General features: G+C 36.6%; 1 protein-coding gene across 1 annotated transcript in view; it reads left to right on the top strand.

The window, feature by feature from the left end:
• UBE3C (ubiquitin protein ligase E3C) overlaps positions 1-23,167 on the top strand; it is a 74,614-nt gene that overhangs the window by 35,313 nt on the left and 16,134 nt on the right. Inside the window, exons 14-19 of the mRNA XM_027715500.2 lie at positions 72-176; positions 1,239-1,326; positions 4,774-4,871; positions 8,109-8,241; positions 9,440-9,687; positions 22,707-22,919. Of these exons, the coding sequence (XP_027571301.1) occupies positions 72-176; positions 1,239-1,326; positions 4,774-4,871; positions 8,109-8,241; positions 9,440-9,687; positions 22,707-22,919 (885 nt within the window). The remainder of the gene's footprint in view (positions 1-71; positions 177-1,238; positions 1,327-4,773; positions 4,872-8,108; positions 8,242-9,439; positions 9,688-22,706; positions 22,920-23,167) is intronic.

Raw genomic sequence — 23,167 nt, 5'->3', positions numbered from 1 at the left:
GTTACTCTGCTTGTGGACTGTATAATTTCATTCACATTGCTAAATGTAATGGATGTGTTTCTGACTCCTAGGTCATCACAAACTTAGTGAAAATGTTGAAATCTAGAGATACGAGGAGAAATTTCTGCCCACCAAATCACTGGCTCTCAGAACAAGAAAACATTAAAGCAGATAAGGTAAGAGCCACGTCCTTTTCCACAAAGCCTTACAGGTGCCAAAGTTTCAGTGGTAGAGGGTTTGATTCCTGACAGTATCACTGATGTTGATGTTGAACAGATTGTGTGGTTTAAAACCTGGAGTAATGTTGCTTTTCTCTAATATAAAAGTCTTGGATCTGTTAAGAAACTTTTACGTTAAATCACATTTCCAATCCATAAAGAAAAACTTGCTCTACAATGCAATGGTGTAAGCAATTTGCATTTGTAACAGAGAAGAATTGAAAATCTGGTGGCATTTTATTGCATTTTCTCATAGTAAGAATGCTAAATAAAAGGACTGCTCTGTAGTGGGGAAAACACCCTCCAAATTCTCTTCCAAAATAAAAGAAAATTCATTAGCATTTTCTGTACCTTGAAATGACTTTTTTTCTAAGAACTTTTTAAAAAAATTACATTGGGCTTAAAAAGTGTGTATGTGAGTGCAAAAGAAAAAGCTGATATGAAAGTGCAAGTGCATCCTTTGAATCATCGAAAACCTGGAGTTTAGGAGTCAAGTTGCACCTCAGATTACCTTGCACATTAGATGGCTTAACAGTTGGAAGCTTTGCATGGAATAGCTAAAAGTGAACTTTTCTGTTTATTTTTTATGGTTGCACATTTGCTTGGCTTGTGTTTAAGATCCCCATTTCTCTGTGTTCTTTATAATTTGTAGGAAATAGTGCTTACACACCTTAGGGAAAGTAGTAGTACTCTTGAACTCTGGTGCTAACCTGATTCTCAGTACAAAGTAAACAGAATTTTTTTGACATCTCAAAATTCAAACTCAGCTTCTCTAGTATCTTAAATACCAAAACTTAATGTTTTTTAAAAAAATAGGTGGACTTTATATTATATTATACTGTTGTTAATTTTGCAACTCAGCTTTAAGATACAAGTATAAGGAGGAATAATTAGAAATGAAGATATTTAAGCATTCAGACATGCTTTTGGATGTCACAGCTATATATATTTACTATGTAATAGTAGTTTATAATGTGTAATTACATAATATTTAACTGTTAAATACTGCTAATTTATTAGGTTACACAGCTGTATGTGCCATCAGCCAGACATGTCTGGAGAGTCAGAAGAATGGGAAGAATAGGACCACTGCAATCTACTTTGGATGGTAAGATACTGTCTATGCAATTTTTGCTTTGCTAAGTCAAAATAAGTTTGCCTTTTGCAAAGAAAATCTACCTCTTCTAGAGCTCTGTTGAGTATTTTGTATTAAAGTCTTGGTAGCCAAAAGCAAGGCAGTCTTTCATAATTTTGTTTCACATATTTTAAAAAAGAGTGTATTTGTATACACGTGGGTATGTCTTTAGAATAATTAATGTTATTTAATAACAGCTTTACCTAAGCTTCTGCTGGCCTGGATGAGGGGAAATGATGAGGTGGACAAACAATATGTTTTAAAAATATATCTATTAGTATGTATAAAATGCAATTGCATAAGATAGAAAATTAGTGCAGTTGCTGAAGATGTAAAGAATTGAGGTTTTGCTTTTACTGTTTACTATAAAGAAGCATCTTCATTATGTGTTAAACTGTAACAAGCTTAACATGGTAAATGTTAATTACTATTTATAAATATTGTCTCTAATTAGATAAGAAACCTAGCCCCCTGAATTATTCAAAATATCTGGGGTTTGTGGAATACTTCTAGAGAAAGATGAGAGAATTGGACAAACTTAGCAATCAGGATAAATTTACACTAACTTAGTTGTGCCAATATGTTTTCTCATGTAGACAGTCTGTTTCTTTGAGCTTTTTAGGTACACTATACTAGAATTTTACCTTGCTGTGCTCAGGTAAAATAATCATTAAATCACTAATGCTTGTGCAGGTTTAATAATGAATTAAAAATGGGTCCTTTAAGCAGCAAAATGATCTATCTGCAAGAGCCCATACTCTCTTTCAAGATGATGTAATCTGCTCGAGTTAGCTTAGCCATATACAGTAGATCATGTAGAGAGGACTGCAGCCTTTGAATGCTGCTATAGAGTTGTACAGAATGAAAAGCTTTGTCCAAGGTTGAAACCTAAGGGCTTCTTATAATGATACTTTTTTTTTGAGTAGCTATGATGGTAAAAGTTTCCTTTGATTACTTTATTAGTGTAGTTGCCAGATAACAACTGGTTAGTCCGGTGTAATTATTCCTCAGAATTTTGAATAGTAAATTTTTTCAGTTTGGTGTCTTTCTTTGGAAATCACCTATTTTAATTGATTGATAATATGAAGAGTTAAAAGCAGGTGGTTTCAGCAAAAATAGCCAGGCTTCAGCAGGCCTGTGTTCTGTGTACCTTACAGACTCCAATCAGCAATCCGTGTTTCTTCCAGTGACCTGTGTGACTCTTGACAGCTGCATATACTGTCTTGATGTTCTCCACTGTCAGACCTGTTCCACACTTAATACTTCCACATTCTCCTGCTACTAGTCTCCTTCCCCTCATATATACAGTGTCTTTAGCTCTCTCGCTTGTCTTCTTTCCCAAAATAGCATCAGTTCCCTCCATTTTGTTAGTTGCCTTGCTCTGGGCAGTTGGTGGATAAGGAATACACATGCTGTGCTTGGAGTGGAGCAGCTGCACGCCCTCATTTTCCTGGCTGGCTGTCAGACAAGCTGACACACTGAATAGAGCTCTCCTTGCTGTTTCTGCATTCAGGTCACTAAAGGAATTTCTCTTCTCTGTCCAGTTGAAAATGTTCACAATGCTTAGTGGTTTTGAATATCCCATTCTCTGTCAAAGTTAAAGTTCAGCTGATTAGCTCAAAAGATGTGCTGGAGGCAAGATGGTGAAGAAAGATGACAGACACGGTGTGTTCATGTAAACCTCATTTTCATATGAAATCAGGCTAAAAAAAAAAGTGCAATCAACATAAATGTGTGAAAACAAGCAGGTAACAATGTGCAGGACTTGTTTAATTCCTCTTGACTCCATATGGGTTAAAGCCAATTAGCATGAAAGTACTGCTGAATCACATATGGTCATGTTTATTTGTACTTTTTCATTTACTTAAATGGCAGACTCGTGAGCTCTAAATGCCCTCTGTATTGATGACTCCATCCCATATTTCTCTTTAAAGAAAGAAGCTGTGATGGAGAAATGCAGATAAAATTGACTAATTGACTGAAATAATTGAACTGCCGAAGTCATGTAGTAGTTTACCTTTGCTGTACATGCACTTTTTATTTAAAGTGCTTTTAACTGTTAGCTTAATAGGCTGCATACATTGGCTTTAATTAAAAATGTTTACTAAGTAAACTAAGGGTAATCACAGATAAGCATTTTATCAGAAATTCCATCGGGTTGCAATGTTGAAATCTGACCCAAATGAATATACATCAAGTATAGTGATATTTTGAGTCATGTCCTATTAAATTGGTGCTTAAAATATCACTACTTAAAGTGCTTTGAGGAGTTAAAAAAACAAAAAGCCAAAAGAACATTAAGATGGTGTCCACTTACGGAAGGGCAGCAAGATGCTTGTCACCACTGGTAGGAGCCAAAGGAAAAAACTTACAACTGTCATCATGAACTTGCAGACTGGGTAGTACACACAGAACATTTACTTATTTTGTAATATGGTCTATGAATAGTCTAGACTCTGGAGTCTTTTTTCAGAAAGGTGGTTATTAAGGGGGAAAATGAAACAACACTGGGTGTTGTTTCCTCTGTAGACTGAAGCCTAGGTGGACCTTTAACCACAGTTTCTAGTCAGAGAATAATACTGACTGCAGTTAATTAATTCATGGCCAGATATGTGCTCAGCAGCTGAGTTTCCTCCCATGAAGTTAAAACAGGATTATAATTTCTACACTGCATCACCCAAACTTGAGTTGTTTCCTAAAAACATCCTCTGTGGGTATGAGAAGGTTCAGAGGAGGTGCACAGTAGCTTGGGAACTACGTGTGAGTGAGTCTCTCTGCTGTGGCTTCTTGAATTCTTCTCTAGTATTTTTTTCTTAAATACATCATGCAGTTTCTTGATGATGTTTTCACTATTTCTGCTGTGACTAGGATTTAATATGATCACTGTGACCTTGGGAGAGAAAACTCATTGCAGTAAATGCTTTCTGTTCGTTTCATGAGATTTGGGTTAATTCTTAGTTTTTTTGCCTAAAATGACTTGATTGAATCTAGATGATGTAGTTGAAAGCACAATAACTTTAAACTGTATTGATCATCAGGATGGGAATATTGTGTATTCCTGCAATGAGAATTCTAAATCATTACAGCTTCCTAATTGTCTTCTATCATGTATTTTTTTCTTAATTCAAAATCTAAAATGTCAGGAATAAGAAGATTGATTTTTTTTTTTTTAAGAATAAACTAAAGAGATACAGAAGTACTTATTTTTATATGCATTTTGTGTGTTTTCACTACTTATATTTCAGTTTGCCTGTAGCAACTAATGTTTAAAGAAAGGTAAGGCTTTGTATGACTAAGTAGTAAATAAACTATTTTAATGTATATATTTTTATACAAAGTAGATTGAGTCACATGATACAAAATAAACTGTTTAAAAAATGTTCTTTCCAAAATTTTTAAAATTATTATTTCTGTTTTAAGTGGGTTTGGAACCAGCACCTCTGTCTGTATCTGAAGAACGACAACTTGCAATTCTGACAGAGCTACCTTTTGTAGTTCCTTTTGAAGAAAGAGTAAAGGTACCTAATTTCTAATTTAATATGCAATTTGTTTTTTAGCTTTTTGTTTTGAGTAAGTGTAAAAAGAGCACTCAGTGAAGTAGGAATTGGATCAATCCCCTGCAGAGGATTATGGCAGTCTGTACTGTTTTTCTTCAGTGCTCACAGCAACTGAACATTTAATAACTTTCCTCTTATTTTACTAGTTACATTGCCCTTTGTAATAATTACATTAGAATTAGAAACATGTATTGGAGATAGCAGCAGCAGTTTGCATGCTCAGTTCCATGACTGACCTACGTGATTGCACCCTCTTGTGGCTGCAGAGCACTGACCAGTTGTGTGTCCGTAAGGAACAGATGGCAAGGTCACAACTGGAGGCTTTTGAGCGATGGGTGGGTTTGCTCAGAATGAGATAATGCATGTTCAGTCAGGAAAAATAATGCCTAGAAATTAAGTTCCTGCATTCGTAGCTGAGTAGCTGAACTTCAGTAGACTATGTAGCTTAAAACTTGCAAGATTCTTGTACTTGGTTGATTGGATTTGCTTTTGGATGTTTTTTAGATTTTTATACATGTAATTGTTAGTTCTACTATGTATTTCTTTTTGCCTCATAAGTATTTTTAAAGCTTTTACTCTGTTATGCACATTTTAAGTGGTTTTGTTGTCAACAGTATCAATTGTTTAAAAATTGCTCCCTGAATTGTCTTGGAAACATTAAGTTTCAAGACACCATCAAGGGAATGAAGAATAATTCCATAGGGAAAGCCAGTCGGTATTTTTCAAAAAAGACAGTGACAACTTTGGTAGAAAATGAGTGATTTTTCCAGGCTTCTACGAAACAGTTTATCCAACAAACATCTTAATACTGTCTGGTAGTATTGCTCTAGGATTACAGGGAAACAATTGGAAGTGACCTCAGGCAGGAATTTCTATGCCATGACTTAGTCATTGCCTGCAGCCTCTGGATGTCTCAGAGCTGTGTTGAGATGCACATATATTGTTTCTGGAATGCATAAAACTTTCTCTGGTGCAATAGAACCTTGTGTGGTTTTATCACAAAAACTGAACTAACCATTGCATCAGAGCTTGGAGAGAAGGATAGACTGAACTTTCATAGTTCAAAGAGAAGATCCTCTTATACTGTATTGTGGACCAAATATGGATGGTCCTTTTTGTGTCATAGGAGGAGTCAACATTCCTTTGGAGTCTCCCACTGCCTCTACAAAGCAGCTTCCAGTAAGGGAAGAAAACACCACATCAAGACCATAATAAGTTTTTTTTTTCTTTTAATCAGTTGCCATTTATTACTCTGTAATTTAATGTGGTAATACAGCTCAATGCTGTTTGTGTGTGGGGAGTGTTCCATATGTCCTTTCATTTTCTGACTTCTTCATGAGATTTTTACCTTGAATTACCAGATAACAGATACTCCTACAAGCAATTACAGAGTCCAGTTTCATGGTGGGCTCTTCAGCCTTCTGACCCCAGGGTATATTATCCTCTTTAGCCTTAAGGCACATTGAGATTGTGCCTTTCAGTATAATATTTGCCTGTGGGAGGTAATGAATCCAATTTGTATCAAGTGCATTGGTTCTCATCTACTTAAGCCATACTTTGGTCAGCTTGCCTATGGTGATGTTAATTCCTGTGTTGGGTGCTTCAGGCAGCATTGCTTACTTTTCATTGTAAATGAAAAATCGTTGTAAATGCTTCAGTTATACATTAAGGTTCTTGTTTTCAGAACTAACATCTGCATGAACCCTGGGTTATGTAGCAGTCAGACTCAGTACCAAGAAGAGTTTTGCTATGAGATAAATCTCCAAGGGATTCTTTCCATCTAGAGTTGGGTAACAACTGTATCTAGTCATGCTTCAGGAAGGAGAGTGGTGGTGAGCATATTCTCATGTCCTGTACATAGAAAGAAGGTGCCTGTGGCTACGTGTGTTCATGTTGTAAAATGAGACAACTTTTGGTCAGCAGGAACCTCTGGAGGTGCTCTAGCCCACATCCTTCCTCATAGAGGAATAACTTCAGAGTTGGATCAGGGTGTGCAAGGATTTGTCCAGATGAGTTTTGACTCTTTCCAAAGATGGAGATTTCACAAACTCTCATGTAACCTCTTCCAATACTTAATCACTCTTACTATGAACTTTTTTCTTTACATCCATTAATTGTTTCTCTTTCTGCAGCTTAGGACTGTTTTCTCTTGTCTTCCTTCTGTGTACCTTAGGGAAGAATCTGGCTTTGTCTATATTATAATCTTCCTAGTTGGAGAGCATCTTCTCTACCGACAGCAATTGCCCATAGAAACAGTAGATTTGGAACCTTACAGCAGTTTTGTCTGCTGTGGTCAGATTTCCTCTTTCATGGTAAATTTGTTGGTTTGAAACATCCCTGCAGACTCTCACCTTATCTTCTTAGTTTAAAAACTGTCTGAGATGTTATTGGGAGATTACATCCCTTGGTAAATGTACTAGACTATTTATTGAGTATGGTAGTGGTGCCAAGAGAGAATACAGTAAACATACACTCCCTGAATGGAGGGAATATTATTATACATTAGATAACCCCCTCCTGTGCTACATCTTGGCACAGAAGCACAGTCAACTACAGGTACTCTTCAGGTGAACAAGTTCTTGTTGTGAAGACTCGAAGAGGGACAATGTGAAATTCAATTTGTACTTCACTTGGCATAATTTTTTTTGGTTGGTCTGATGCTCTGGTTCTTTTTTTAATGTGGCAGTGCTATCCGTGATTTTTGCTTTGAATTATTTGTTCACTGCCTGTGAGAGGGGAACTGATACCTTATTTCTTATTACTGGGAATGATCCTAAGCATTGCAAATGGCAACAAAAAATTATCTACTAGTATTGAGGATAAGCTCTGTGTGTGCAAAATACGCATGTGACTTTTTCCCTTTATTTTTGAATACTTTACATTTCAGAACTCTGAAAGTTAGGGAGAGAAAACTGGAATCACTGGCACAATGTCTGTAGATGAACCTCTTTATGTAAAAAGAACTGAGGATGATATCTTAGCACAAAGAAATTTTTTGCATATCTGTCCCGTCTTCTTCCCTCCCCTTGGTCATTGCTCTGTATTAAGTTTCTGCAGCTCAGTGAGAGAGAAGACAAATCACTTGAAAGTGATTTCCAGAGGCAGCTCAAAGGACAGTAACAGTAGTGAATAACCATCTCTCATTGAATATTTAGATCTGCACAATGACATGATTGCTCTTTTCACCCGTTTCAACAGATTTTTCAAAGACTAATCTATGCTGATAAACAAGAAGTTCAAGGAGATGGGCCATTTTTGGATGGAATTAATGTCACTATCAGAAGAAATTATATTTATGAAGATGCTTATGATAAACTTTCTCCTGAGAATGGTAGGTTTACAATTAAGATATCGACTTGTTTATAACACATGACTATTCTTACCTTGTAGTTACATATTTGCTTACTTGACTAGTATGTTATGGGTATATCTACTCTGAGGTGTGAAAGTTCGTAAACAGCTACATTTCCTCATTTTTACATAAGTAATTTCTGATTATTGCAGTCTCATTCTTTTTCCAACCTACTCTTATGGGGCTTTTCTTCCCATTTACTTGTGCAAATAACTGTACTTTGTATATTTATCTGTGTAGTTCATTAGATATTTTCTGCTTTGGTGATCTTTGCCAGCATATACGTATGGACTGAACAGGATTTGTGAGGTACAACAGAGCTGGTGAAGGGTCTGGAGCACAAATCTGAGCAGGAGCGGCTGAGGGAGCTGGGATGTTTAGTCTGGAGAAGAGGAGGCTCAGGGGGGACTGTATCACTGTCTGCAACTCCCTGACAGGAGGTTGTAGCCTGGTGGGGGTCTGTCTCTTCTCCTGGGGAAGAAGTGATAGGGCAAGAGGAAATGGCCTCAAGTTATGCCAGGGGATGTTTAGATTGGATATTAGGAAAAGTCACCACAGAAGGGGGTGTAAAGCGTTGGAACAGGCTGACCTGGGAAGTGGTGGAGTCACCATCTCTGGAAGTGTTCAGAAAATATGTGGATATGGCACTTAGGGACATGGTTTAGTGGCAGTCGTGGTGGTGGTGATGGTAGGTTGATGGTTGGACTTCATGATCTTCAAGGTCTTTTCCAACCTTAATGGTTCCTTGAGTCTGTATATACAGTGCTGTCCAGTGTGTACTCACACAGAGCCAGGGCTCTGTAGAATCAATGGGAATGCAGTGCTTATTGGTGGCTCCTTCAGGCAGGAGGAAGCTGAATCTTGCACTCACAAACAGAATTTTCAAATTATTCTTGGGCCTTTTTCAAGTATCTTGTAGGATTTTTTTTCTTCCTCTGTCTAGTGTCTTTCCACTTCTTCTTTCAATGACTCTTAAAGCAAGACCCTGTCTACAAAATGAGTTTCACAAACTGGATATTCCAAAATTCAAGCCAGTAATGGACTTTTGCTACTATGTACTAGTTCAGTTTTTAATATAACATTAGATATGTTTGTATGTGTAGTTACATGTGTTTTTATCCAGACAAAATTGAAGCAGATGGTTGCATCTGAGTTTGTCTCTCTCCTTTCTCTGCAGAACCTGACCTAAAAAAGCGCATCCGTGTTCATTTACTTAATGCCCATGGTCTTGATGAAGCTGGGATTGATGGTGGTGGGATTTTCAGAGAATTTCTGAATGAACTACTCAAATCAGGATTTAACCCTAACCAGGGATTTTTTAAGACCACCAATGAGGGACTTCTTTACCCTAATCCTGCTGCACAGATGCTCGTTGGAGACTCATATGCCCGACATTACTACTTTCTTGGAAGAATGCTTGGAAAGGTAAAAACAGTGGTGTAGAATATAAAGCTATAGCAGTACTGAAATTATTCAGTAATGTTTTTTTCTATTTGGATTCAGGTAGACAAGAAAAAAATAATGGTTTTCCTAGTCTTGAGGAAAAGTAACTTTGAGATGTTGTGTCTGAACATTATATCTATATATCACCTACATTTCTGTTCCTTTTAATAAGTTACATACTTGAGAAGTACAGAGGGTTTGCTATATCCTGACTGCCAGTTGAGCAAAGTGTGCATATGTTTGCTTCTGTGTATATCCTGTTGATTAAAGTTAAGTTGATTGAAGGCATCAGGTCTACTCTGCTTATGGTGATTTTTAACCTAGACCTTTTTGGAATATGACTACTGTTACGTTTTCATCATTTGGAATATATGACAGTAATATTTTAAAAAGTTTCTAATTGTATAAAGTGTAGAATTCTAGCTAGCATTTAAAATCTGCCATCAGCATTTGCCATACTTAAGAGCCACATGCAAATTAATTTTCACTTAATGTGTTTGGGGTTTAGTACCTTTTGCATGTTTCTTGAGTTTTAATGCTTGATATTTTGGTGATGTGAATGTTCGAAGGCTAATAGATACTTGTTGAGCTAGATGAAAAATTAAAGGGGGAAGGACAAAAAGTGAGAAACCATTGCAGACATCAATTACATTCAATTTTCTTTTATGGTCGGGTTTAGTACTGATGCTATTTCATTCTAAGCCCTTGAAATAATTTTTGTAATGTGAAACAAAATTTGGAATACAAATTCCATTTCAGAAAAAGAAGAAAACAACAGTGACTGTTACTTAGCTATCTAAAACTGAAGGTATTTTAGATGTAAAAGTCCCATTTATCTGCCTGAATTATTTTGGAGGGTAAAATCCTGCTCACTTGCAGTGAGATTTAACATGCAGTTGGATGTCTTTGTAGTGTAGCTGGAAGTGATTTAAGAGGATGTTGTTGGCAAACCTGAGTTGTTGAAACAGTGCTGTTCTTGAGAGTTGCCAGTCAACTGATTTCGCCATATCCGCTACTTTAGGCCATATCCCAGCTACTGCATCCCAGCTACTGCCATATCCCAGCTACTGCCATATCCCAGCTACTGCCATATCCCAGCTACTGCCATATCCCAGCTACTGCCATATCCCAGCTACTGCCATATCCCAGCTACTGCCATATCCCAGCTACTGCCATATCCCAGCTACTGCCATATCCCAGCTACTGCCATATCCCAGCTACTGCCATATCCCAGCTACTGCCATATCCCAGCTACTGCCATATCCCAGCTACTGCCATATCCCAGCTACTGCCATATCCCAGCTACTGCCATATCCAAACTTCCTAAAGAGTGGAAATTTCAAATCAGCCTTTTCGATGAAATAGCCTTTGAATGATGTTCCTGCTCTTGATGGCAGATGGATTCAGTACTAATACAATAGTTTGTAATTATGACCCATGTTACATATCCAAGTCTTTATGTTCTTTCTGAATGTATACATTTTTGGAGTGGGGAAGGAAATACTGTGGTATTGTAAGGAAGTTACTTCACCACAAAAATGTTTTGTGTATATCTATGAATGGGGCAGGGATCAACTGATAGGCAAGGCTTGAAACAATATTTAAAAAAAGACTGTAGTTTTGTATCTTCAGTTTCCTCTGTCAAAACAACACATTGCCTTCTGTAATTGAATTTCAAATAATCCTATAGAGACAGAAGTTGCAACATGTGTTTTATCTCACAAAATGCTACAAGTATAGTTTTACTTTTGTCTTTTTAAAATCCAAGGATCTACTATTTAACATTTTGAAAGCATAAATTGTTTTTGATTTTGCAGTATGTTTAGGTAAGGTAAGAACTGACAGTGTTACTTAATAATTACTCCTATCCAGATGCACAGACACCTTTTTAGTAGTGTATTTAGAGACTTAATGAATTAAACAGAAAGATAAGGCACGACCATACTATTCAAAACCTGCCAGTATTGTGATCTTGGTTAGGTTATTGAATACTCACTCATCCGTTTTCAAAAATGTGTCCATTTAATGCTTTGCACAGAGTTATTTGAAAGCAATAGTGGATTATTAAAAGCCCCTTTGTAAACAAAATAGATATAATGCAAAGGAAGCAATCAGGCATCCACAGCAATTTCTTATTTGTGGAAACCAGTATGTAAAGAGTGCTGCCACCAGAAACTCTCACCTAAGAAGCTTCAATATTATCAGAAAACAAATACATTAAAATATAATAATTTATAGAATTTATGTGTCTCTTGGTAACCATTTCATCGTAATATCCAAATGCATTTAGCTTTCAGTACCATAGAGTTACATCCAATTCAGTTTTTCTTCTTATCAGGAAGTTTCTAACAGCTTGGCATCTTCTCTGTTAATTAGTCAGTTCAGAAGTAGAAACATCTGAAAATTTAAAACTTACCTTTAAAGACAGTGTATCAAAAACATGTTAATTATTTTAACCCTAGATAAATTATTGACTATTTAGGGGTGTATTTTTGTAGTTAGTGAAGAAGTTAAAATCTGTGTGTAAACTGCATGGCTTGTTCATGAAACTTTTATAGTCACTGAATGAGGTCTTGTAGAAGTAATACCATGTGATCGTGTAATTGCACATGTTGTCTGAAATCATTCTTAAAAAAAGAAGCAGAAATGAGTTTGCTTAAACAACAGCTACTCAAACACTTCCAAAGTTTACCTTTCTCAACTTTCAGTGACTTTACTCTGAAATGTAAATATTATCTTAGCATTGGTGCCTTTTAAGCCTTTTCCTTTCTCTTCCTTAAAAGTAAAAGCTCAGCTTACCAAGCACCCTCCTGGTAACAGTCTCCCACCACCGGAGGTGCTGGAAACTTGAACCTCTCACTGGTGCCCACTGGAAGCACAGCAGTGACTCCCAGAGTCCAGGCTTTGCTTGAGAGCCAGAGGTGTTTTGGGCTCTCAGGAACACTCAGGCAGAGGAGTTCTAGCCCCAAATTCTCTTTTTTGTCCTCTCTGGAAAGTACAGTCTTGTTGTCCCATGTGGTCTTCCAGAAGAATGGATGGTCTGGACGTTCTAATCCTTTTCCTCTGTTACAAGGTAGTTCTGGGCTGTGGGGAGGCACCTGATGTGGTTTAACTTCCTTTCCACATGCAGTAGTTGTTCTGGCAGCCCTGAAACTCTTTCCGTGCGCAGACTTTCCTGCTGCAGGTTTGGCAACGTAGTGGACTTGGCTCAGGAGAACACAAAAGTTGCTATTTTGACAGGCTGCCAAAATTTCAAGCAGCATAGCCAGAGCAAGGAAATTTGGAAGCAGCACCTGGGAATATTAAATGAGGATTTTCTCCATACTGATTCTTGAGTGGTCTGCTGCAAACATGGAAAGAGTGGTTGGTAGAACAGTGACAGAGAATTAACATCTGAACTTCACCACATTTAGACCTAAACTCAGTGTTGTATATACTGTATTATCTTTCCCCATTTTCAGTTTACATTTGCATTTATTCAACGATGCTACTGTGACAGATGTTGTGGAAAAGGACATTCTTTGTGTTTGGAATTCTTTGACATCAAGCAGCTAATTTTTAAGATAATTTGCTTCAATTTCTTGAAGTATCAGCATTAGTTTAAGAATAAGGCAGGAAATTCATAGATTAGTATGATAATTTTTATGGTTTCCTCTTCTTCCTTTTTGACATAAACCTACTAGTTCTTGCATTTATTTTGTTTTGCAGTGACTGTCTTTGCATCTTAAACAGAGCGACTTTTTCTGACACTAGAGATTTTTGTTTAATGCACTCAGCATCTTTGGTTATACTGAATTCTACCATCTCTAACTCTCTTATTCCAGCATATTGAACAGCACGTGTGAGTCACACGTTCCTGTTGCTGAAGAACATCTATTTTTTGAAATACAGTGCTAAATCCTCTTTTCTAAGCAATAGAACATGCAGTCCTGAGAGCACACTAAGGTTTTCTGAAAAGATTTAAATTTATTTTGCCAAACCCCAGCTTTTGTCTTAAACAGTTGGGAAAGCAGTATGGAGAACAAAATGTCTTTTGAGTTGTTTTGAACTGAGTTCTTCCTTTGTGGACCCAAATAAAGAATGTTTGTAGAAGAAGCAGTAAAGACTGAGAAAAAGTGATGTGTTTATTTTGAATTTTAGCATTATTTTGATGATGGATAGATCAGACAGTCTAGGTTTAGTCTTTGATCATTAATATTTAATGGTATATAGGAGGTCAGTAATTTCCATGGCCTGGTGGATATTATATTGATGAAGGTCTAAGTTGTTTATTTTCGTATGACTTTTTTATAGGTTACTATACTGATTTAAGATACAACAGACTGTTCTGTGCACATATCTAAATGTTGTTAAACACATGTAATTGAAAAAACGAGTTATAAAATAGGTCCTTTGGTAAAATTAAACTTTTGAAGAGTAATAGCATATCAAATACAGATTTTATTACCCTAGAAGTAGATGTGGGACCTAATTATTGGTTAGATTATTTTTCTGTGTCTTAGAGAGCATGCCTTATGGTTCCTGTTTGTAACTTTAAATAGAGCTGTGATAGCTTGTTTGTGGTGCAAGATATTATGCCTGTCTGGGAGGTACAATTGTAGCACTAGCAGTGTCTGTAGAATCTGTTTTCCTGATAAACAAAAGTAGTTCTTAATCATTCTTGGGCCTTATCTAAGATGGACTGAGTCAGTGGGAGTCTTTTCACAGCAGGATCTGGATCAGATCCTAAACTCTTAAATTATCAGTAGGATGCAGTTGTGGAGTTAAAACTTTAAAGGGAATGTTTCTGACAACATAGCAAGAAAACTGTACAACAAGCACTGGGTTTTGTGTACTTGAGTATTTGATAGGATGGTGTATTGAGCACTTCACTGCTACTTCTTCTCTGACTGTTGAAGGATGGGGATTTTTTTCCTTATGATATTTAGTCTCTTTCCCTTTTCTTACTGTCCACTTAATTAAATCCACTTTGGCTTGGCTTAGATCAGTACACAATTGATTTGTGCTGCAGCCACAATTGATACTACTAGTACCTAGAAAGGTAGGTATGAAATTGGTGATTCTGATGCAAAGAGGAGGTAATTGGTATAAACTCTTTGTTTTATTAATTTCAGTTACCCTGCACATGATTTCATAGACTCAGCATTTTGCTTAAAAGCAAGTTAGCTGATGATCATTTGTCTCGGAAAATCCTGAATCATCTGAAATGGAATCAAAGCAGGAATTTGCCATGTGAACTGGCATGGTCCTTTAGTTATACACTGCGTGCAGAAACACAAGAGCGAGAGAGCAAAATTGATACCTTAGGGAAGTTATTTAATGATTTATGAATGCAGATGGAAACTAATCTGAATCTGTTTTCTGACACAGTTATTCAGCTTGACAATTCCTTTGTGTACTGGTGCATTTAAAATAACCAATTATCTTTTGATTACAAATAGCTATGTTAGTACTAACCTTGTAAATATATGTCTAGCGCTAAAAGACTGCTGAAATGTGGTATTTTAACTCTAAATCTTTAGGAAGGAAAAGTGTGTATTGATGGATTGTGATATTTATTGGGTCATAATGTATTTAAATTTTCTTTAATGCATATGTTAGTGATTGTTTACCGTGATAAAGTGCATAGAGGTCTCTGCAAGGAGTTCTGTATGGAAAGAATTACCTCATGTCAGTGGTCACTCCTCAATTAAAAGTTCCATTAGCAGATGATTCCTGCTTCTGGTTTGTGTACTGATTGCATTTTATTGCCTCTAAATCAGGTTCCTAGACAGGGAATAAATAAACAGTTAGAGTGTGTGGTAATGGTATCCTGATCTTTTTTCACACTTGGGAACACCTAAATCCATTTCAATCAATTAAGTTTGGAATATTTACTGAAATTCTTAATTCTGTTTGAACTGTCTTTAAAAATGACTAGTTTCACTGCTATTAAAATACAGATTTATCTTAAAAGCATATCCAGAGGTTAGTTATAGAGTAGTAAGTGTTTTAGTATTTCAGAAGATTAAACTTAAATAAGGAGGAGATGTCTTCCTTTTATCTTCAGTTCTTCCTAAATTATGTTTAAATTTGAGGCAAGGAAAATCTATTAAGCCTTTACTGGAACTTCAGTACTGAATGATAACTATCAGTTATCCAGAGCATCCCCAGGTATCTATAGTCCTTCCCTTTCCCATCCCTTAAAACCCCCCAAACGACATCGATAGCAATTTATATCATTTATATGGCATAAGTTACAGAGATAACTGTTCTTATTAAAACAGAAAGAAAGTATCAAGCTGATGAAATGGTGGTTTTCAGCAAACACTGGCATGTCTGAAGCACTCTCTAGGTAATAAACATTACTGTAATTAAATATGTCCTAAATTCTTAGAATAAAAATACTGGCGTGACTTTCTATTTTTAAATTAAAAATTAACTCAAGGTCATTACACTTCATATGCTCCAGTGGAGCCTTTGGAAATGAATCCTTACATTTTTCTGCAGGTGTGTTTAAGAGTCATTTAGGAGTTTGTTCTGTACTTGTCACACGCCTGCCAGGCCTTTCAGGGATTTGCACCGACTGCAGCAGATTTGACAGCAGGTCCTTCACACCTGAGTCTTGCAACCCCCAGATCTCTGGAACTTCCATGAACTTGTACTTGGTGACCTTCAAATTCCCAGTGAGTGGGGAATCTGAAGTAAAAGCAACTTAAAAAAGGCTTTTTTCTGTTCTTAAAAAATTATTTTGAAATCTGATGCTATTGGCACTGCTGCAGGGGCTATGAATAAAGCTCTCAGAAGCCAAATTACAGACATCTGGCTGCAGAGTTTGGGACTCCTACTTTTTTAAAGACAGAAAAGGCATCCAGTATTTGAACAAAAAGTGAGCTGTGAATTTTTGCAGTGATATAGGGAGGATAATGTACCAAATTTCCTATTAATATGGTGATAAAAATACATCTGACTGACTGCTACTGGAAAGCTCAGGGAGCTGAAAACAGTGACTTAAAGTTCCCAAACATTGCATTGTGACACACACCTGAGAGAATTAGTTTTATTTTACCATATTGGCATTGGGAACAATATAATTTTGGTTTTGCTCACTTTAAAGCACATTATTAAGCATATTTCTAAGAAATTATTTTACCTATAAAATTCTAAATGCTGGCTTTAAAAATGCTTCAAAAATATGAGTACATGTTAATTTTAATGTAAGTTAAATTTTTAGTTTTATCTTTTTCATTAGTGTTGAAAAGGCTTTGCTGTCCCCAAAGGCTTTGTGTGATATTTCTAGGGTATAAATAATAAGGTAGAAGGAAGTTCTAATGGTTTTGCTATTTTTCGATCATTTTTATTAACGGTTCTGTACAACTTTGAAGATCTATTGCACTCTGTAAGTGCTAAGTATTATTTAATAGTAAGTGTTTAAAATTACTGAAATAGAAGAGGTTATGGTCTTTGGGGCTGATTATGGAAATAATTGAATTTAAGCTCAGTCACTTACTGCCTCAGCCCAAAAGCCGTGCATCTTTCTAGGCATATGACTTTAGCATTGTTTATGTTGTAAAATACAGTTCTGGGTTGTAAAGGATTAATGGAAAGTAGGAGTAAGGACTGATTATTTTTCTTAAGAAAGATTTTAGTAGAAATAATAAATGAAGAGAATTAATTGTAGACCTGAAAGTTAAGTAAAGTCACTAAAGCTGCCTCACAGGAAGGGAGATTTAGCTAGTTCAGCTGTCAATTTGTTTACACAATTTGAACCTTATTCAGCGTGTTGTAATGCTCATGTGGCTGAAATGACTGGAGTAGCTTAAATTTTGTCCAAATTTAAAACGTGGCATGAAATCCTTTCGTTCTGAAGAGCCATTTCCTAAATCTTGGGGTCATACCTGAACCTTATGTGACTATGTAGTACTTAAATGATATCATGATAGTTACCATGTATAGTCCCAGTCAGGCATTATTCTTATTATGTTGAAATAAGAAGTCCTCCTTGACCAGAGAACTGTCACTTTCTCCCTATGTCCTGGATACAGCTGTCCTTCCAGCCCAGATCCTCATTCCATAATATATTACAGCTGATGGCATACCTGGGTTCTGAAAGGTGCTTGCCTTAAAGAACCATTCCTTGTTCCTCCACATCACAGATGTTCAATGAATGCATTCAGTATATTGATAAGTATCTGAACATTGTGTTTTTCATCACTGTAGATGCCCACGTTGTGATTTGTCACTGAACTGAGTAAAGGCTTCTGTAGCCAGACCATGCTGCAATCAGTTACAGTCCAAATGTACTGTAATCCCGGGTAGCCAAGATTATTTAGAAGGGAATTAATAGGCTTCAAACAGTATGTGAAGTGAAAGCCTATTAACCACAGTAGGCTTTCTGCTATTTTGCTTATTTTTAATATTCTGGTGTGCAGAATATTATTTTTAATATTCTGCAGGCACTCACACACAAAGGGGGAGAGAGGTGTATGAAGTTCCTTTTACTGAATACTGCTTTTTCCATAATGAAATAATTACTCTTGGCCTTCTGACCAGAAAAAAGCTTATTTTAACCATATCGTAAGAAAATAAAAAAGGGTTGACATAACTGGGAGAAGACAGGGGTGAGGAGTACTAAAAATAGGTTGTTTCCTAAAACCAGATTTTTTTGTTTTGTTGTTTCAGAATCTTTTAAGTTATTTTATTAGTTTTCTAGAGATGTCATAACTTTGTGTAAAGAGCATCCCTAACCTACATGAGTTTGAAATAGTGCTGGGGAATCCTGGTTGTCGTTTTCATCAGGCATAACCTTTTAGCTCCTGGGAATGTGGCACTTCTGTCCAGCTGGAATGCTAATATCCCAGCCTTTCAGGGAGGCAGAATTCTGTATAGGCTCTATTAAGGTGTTTGTGTTGACCCCACATCTAAACGTTAGAAACTAGAAGTCTAATGCCATATTTGACCACCAATGGCTCCTTTCATGACTTCCTGCTTGGATTTTTTGCCTTATGTGAGTCACTTGCAGTTTATGGGACTTGAGGATAGAGACAGTGAAGTCAAGTCAGGGGCTCATCAGAGAGGAAAGTTGGGAACATGAACTCTCAGAGAATCCATCATAGAATGGCATCAGTCCCATCAGAGTTAAAGGAAACTGGCCAAAGGGTGAGAGTACTTGAAGTTTGAGAAGAGATTAGTTCTAAAGTATAAATTGGTTCAGTTTGCTGGCTTTGATCTCTTGGAGCAGTGTATGAACAGGAAGTTCTCATGAGGCAAACAGAAGACATCTCTCTCCAAGAGCAAGCCGGTTTCTTCTACCAGTGTTGTTACTCATTGGCTGTGGGAGGAAAACAGAGGACAACTTTTGTGGGAAGAGCACGAGCTTATATTGTATTAAAGTACATTCTAGTGGGTTTCTGTGGCTGGGTTTTGGTAGTGGGGGGGCTACAGGGGGGGCTTCTCTCAGAATCTGCTAGAAGCTTCTACTGTCCTGTGGAGCCAATAATAGTAACGCCTCTGTGATAACATATTTAAGAATAGAAGGTTGTTGCAGAGAAGAAATTCCAGCCAGAGGAAGAGCAGAGGGAGAGTGAGAGAGCGGCTTTAGTGGGTACCTGGTATCTGCCCAGGGTCAACCCACTACATACATGTGTAAGCATATTCTAAAGATGCAGTTTCATATTGCAGCTAATTAATCTGACTGCTGGTACCTCTCTGGTGGTCACCATTCCCTTGCCTGTCACTGGTGCTGGGCTCCTGCCTCCTTTATGTTGATGTTGCAGAAAGGCAGTTCTGGGAGTTCAGCAGGCAAAAACCCCTAAGCTTAAAATAGGGTAACTTAGGTAACTGCCCCAAGGCAGTTCACTAAGGAGAAAGAAGGAAGGAGTTGAAATCTCCCTTTGGGCTGTTGGATTACCTTCAGTGAGAAAAATACCCATCAGGGTGGACTTCCATGAGCAGCTGGCTGCTCCAGGTTTGTGCTCGTGGTGAACAAATGATCTTGCTTTTCCTACCCAGTTTCAGCTGTGGCTATGAGTTGGATCTGACTTGATTGAAAGCAAACTCTGACTGGATTTGAAAGCAAGCTCAACTTCAAATACTGTCCCATGTGTGTCCATCAACAGCCACCCCACTTTGTGAACCCCAAACCCAACAGCCCAAACAAAGCACAACACAAATAATCTGCAAATTTTGAACTAATTCAGCATGTTATAATGATCCTGTAGCCTCTACTGTACAACCTCTACTTGCAAACAAGCCCAGGTGAATCAGCAAAACCTGATTGTTTTCATTGCTCTGGCAGGAAGGGGTGGAATCGCATCTTTCTGCAACAACAGGTAGTTTGATCAATTTATGCTGACTGAGAAAAAGGAAAGTTAGATGAAATCTGGAAACAAAGTTCCAGTTTATTTAGTTATGTTGTACACAGCATTTCTTAGCATCTGTACACACTGCTGGAGCTGTAATGGTGGAATTTACCTCTTTGAAGGTAAATTGGAAAACCAAAGTTTGTTGTGACTTTATTTACCAGAGTTTCAGTGCATTTTTTATTAAACTTTGTTAGAACAGCTTGACTTTCAAACTAATTAAAACACTACTGTTTGTCTTCTTTCCAAAAATACTTTATTTTGAATATTGCAATCACTTAGCTAAGAGGAGGAGTAATTAAAGTTATTCTCAAACTGTACAATTTAGTTTATTTAAAAATGCTTTATATAGTTTTTAGATGAAGTTATAAATGTTCACTTTGGAACTACCTGAAGATTAATAGTGATGCATTTGAAATGCATTATTTTTTTATTGATTCTTAATGTAGTAAATTACTGAAGTTATTTGGCAGCAAACAGAAATAGCCAGTGATGTTGTTCACATTTATTTTCCTGATAGCGTCACAATTTGCATTAATTGCATTGCAGCTGCACTCACTTATATTAAAAAGCTTCTACCATAATTAATCCTTTTTATTTCAAATCATTTTGGCACAATTTCTAGCAATAAACACTCATAAAAGACAGACACTTGAAAAATAACATACAAGTTTCTTCAATATACCTATTGCTGCTTTTCCTGACAAGGAATTATTGATAGGCTTCTAGGATCAAGTGTTGCAAGTGGTGAAGACTTAAGACCAGTTTGAAAAATGCTAAGTGGATTGTTTTGCATAAAAAATAGACAGGTTTTGAATTTGTGTAATTAACCTGTGTTTAGAAAATACCTTGATTTATGTCTACATTTGTATTTCAGTTGCATACATTATGGAAATTTAATTTATAATCCATTTAGCTGATGTGATCATAGTTTTTAGTGCTATCATTTATTAGTCCTTGTATATTAAATGCTCTAAAGGCTTAAACCTGCCTTGTGTAAAAAATTACACCTCTGCATTTACATTTTATGAGTCATAGATGGAATTCCATTTTAAATTCGGGTAGCTTTGATATATTTAAGGAATTACAATAGCTTTATTGTTACTAATGCAGGAACAGCAAACACTGACCTTATACATTGCAAATTAATGATTTATCCCTCTAGTTTGCTTTTAAAGTCAACTATACAAATGAGGATTTCGACTTCTACACCTTGAATAAATCATATGGCTCTAAATATAATGCACCCTTTGGCTTTGAACTCGTTATTCTTAATTCTTTTGCAAGGTCTAACTCACCTCATAGAAATGTTCTTTCAAAAGTTTAAGGAATTGTGTATATTTTTCTTAACGTCTTTGTTGGAATATCATTGAGCGATTAGAGCTACATTTATTCTTTTTTCCTTTCCCCCCCCCCATTGTGCTTCATTTTCTAAGTTTGCAGTAAATTATGGAGGAATTAAGTAATGCCAAAACGCTGCTCTTGGAGAGTGAAAAGGGGAAGAACAGTGATGTTACAGTGATGTTGTGCTGGGGTTGCCTTTTCTGATCAGCCTGTCAGTGATTGCAATGATCTGTAAAGATTTGGTTGTCCTTGGGAGAGATGCCGATGTGGCAAACAGACTGGACAATGGGAATGGCTGTGGACAGAGGGCATGTGCTGGGAGTATTTTGGGATTTTTTAAAGCAATGGTTCTTTATTCAGAATAGCTCTGAAGTTTCCATCTCTCCTTCTTTTGAGAGCTGCCATAAGAACTTTTTCCTTCCAGTCAGGAAGTTGTTACTGACTTAATGAAAAACCTGCAAAGCTGCTTTGCATGACATCAAAATGTGCTCATACAGTAGATGAACTGAGAGTGGTATTGCTGGAGTTCTGTGCATTTTTGAAAATTCTTGGGGATACGTTCAGTTTACAATAAAAATACATTTTTCATGAGTGCTTCATATTTGGGTCAGGTGCAATTTTAGTTCAGTAATCTTTTGACAGGTGTAGCAGTGTCAGGTGTAGAAAGGGTTAGATGTATGATACAGTCATAGCTGGTAAGCTCTCGGCTTGGAAATGAGGGGTGGTTTGATTGTGCCAAAATTTTTTTGATTTTGACATGTTTTTGATTTTGACATGTTTGATTGCACCAAAAATGTGCAGCAGTGAATCTGTGTAACAGTTTGGATTAGTTTAAAATGTACTCGGTTTGCAGAGTTATTTTTAAGGGGATGACTATCCCACATGTAGCAATTTATATGAATGGAAAAATATTGCTTGTGATGATGCTGATGGAAGTAAAGATGTTAACTTTTTTTGTGAGACATTCTTGATTCAGTTGCATTGTCCTTTAGCAAACTTTGCTTTTCTTGCCAATCTCTGTGATTTGGACAAGAAGATTAATGACAGATAAGCAGTGACCTTACATTTTAAATCACCACATAATTAATTTGTGAGATTTGGGGCCTTAGTGTTTCACAAGAATATACACATTTCAAACTTTGAGTGAATATTCTTAAATTCATGCAATATCTGGGCTATTCCCATACCAGAAGAACCTACTCAGGCACCACATTAAGAAGGAATTACAGAAAAGTTAAGAAATAGACAGTAGCCTTCAGAATTCCTGCATGTACAACAGTAAAATCTGATCTGCTTTTTAATTGCTTTCTTTTTCAGGCTCTTTATGAAAATATGCTGGTGGAGTTGCCATTTGCTAGTTTTTTCCTCTCAAAATTGCTTGGGACAAGTGCTGATGTTGATATTCATCATTTAGCTTCATTAGATCCAGAAATGTACAAAAATTTGCTTTTTCTCAAGAGCTACGAGGGGGATGTGGAAGAACTTGGACTAAACTTCACTGTGGTGAATAATGACCTTGGAGAAGCACAGGTAAGAATGGCTCTCAATTTTTATTTCTTTTGTGTATGTATGTATGACTGATGAATCATTACTACCCTTGGTAATTAATTTTTTAATTTAAATGTGATAAAAAACAACTGTTAAAGGTGCTGTGATTCTGACTCAAGATTTGGAGTAGACAGTAACTAACCATGTACTGAAAAAAATAACTTGATGATGACTTAAAAGTCTTGTGGTAAACTACAGTGATTATTTTATAACAGTCATACATACAAAGT

This window comes from Pipra filicauda, unplaced genomic scaffold (genome assembly GCF_003945595.2).
Source record: "Pipra filicauda isolate LSUMZ 115617 unplaced genomic scaffold, ASM394559v2 scaffold420_size638996_pilon, whole genome shotgun sequence".
NCBI lineage: Eukaryota > Metazoa > Chordata > Aves > Passeriformes > Pipridae > Pipra > Pipra filicauda.
The sequence above is the reverse complement of the archived record's forward strand: the minus strand, read 5'-3'. Positions and strand labels throughout refer to the sequence as shown.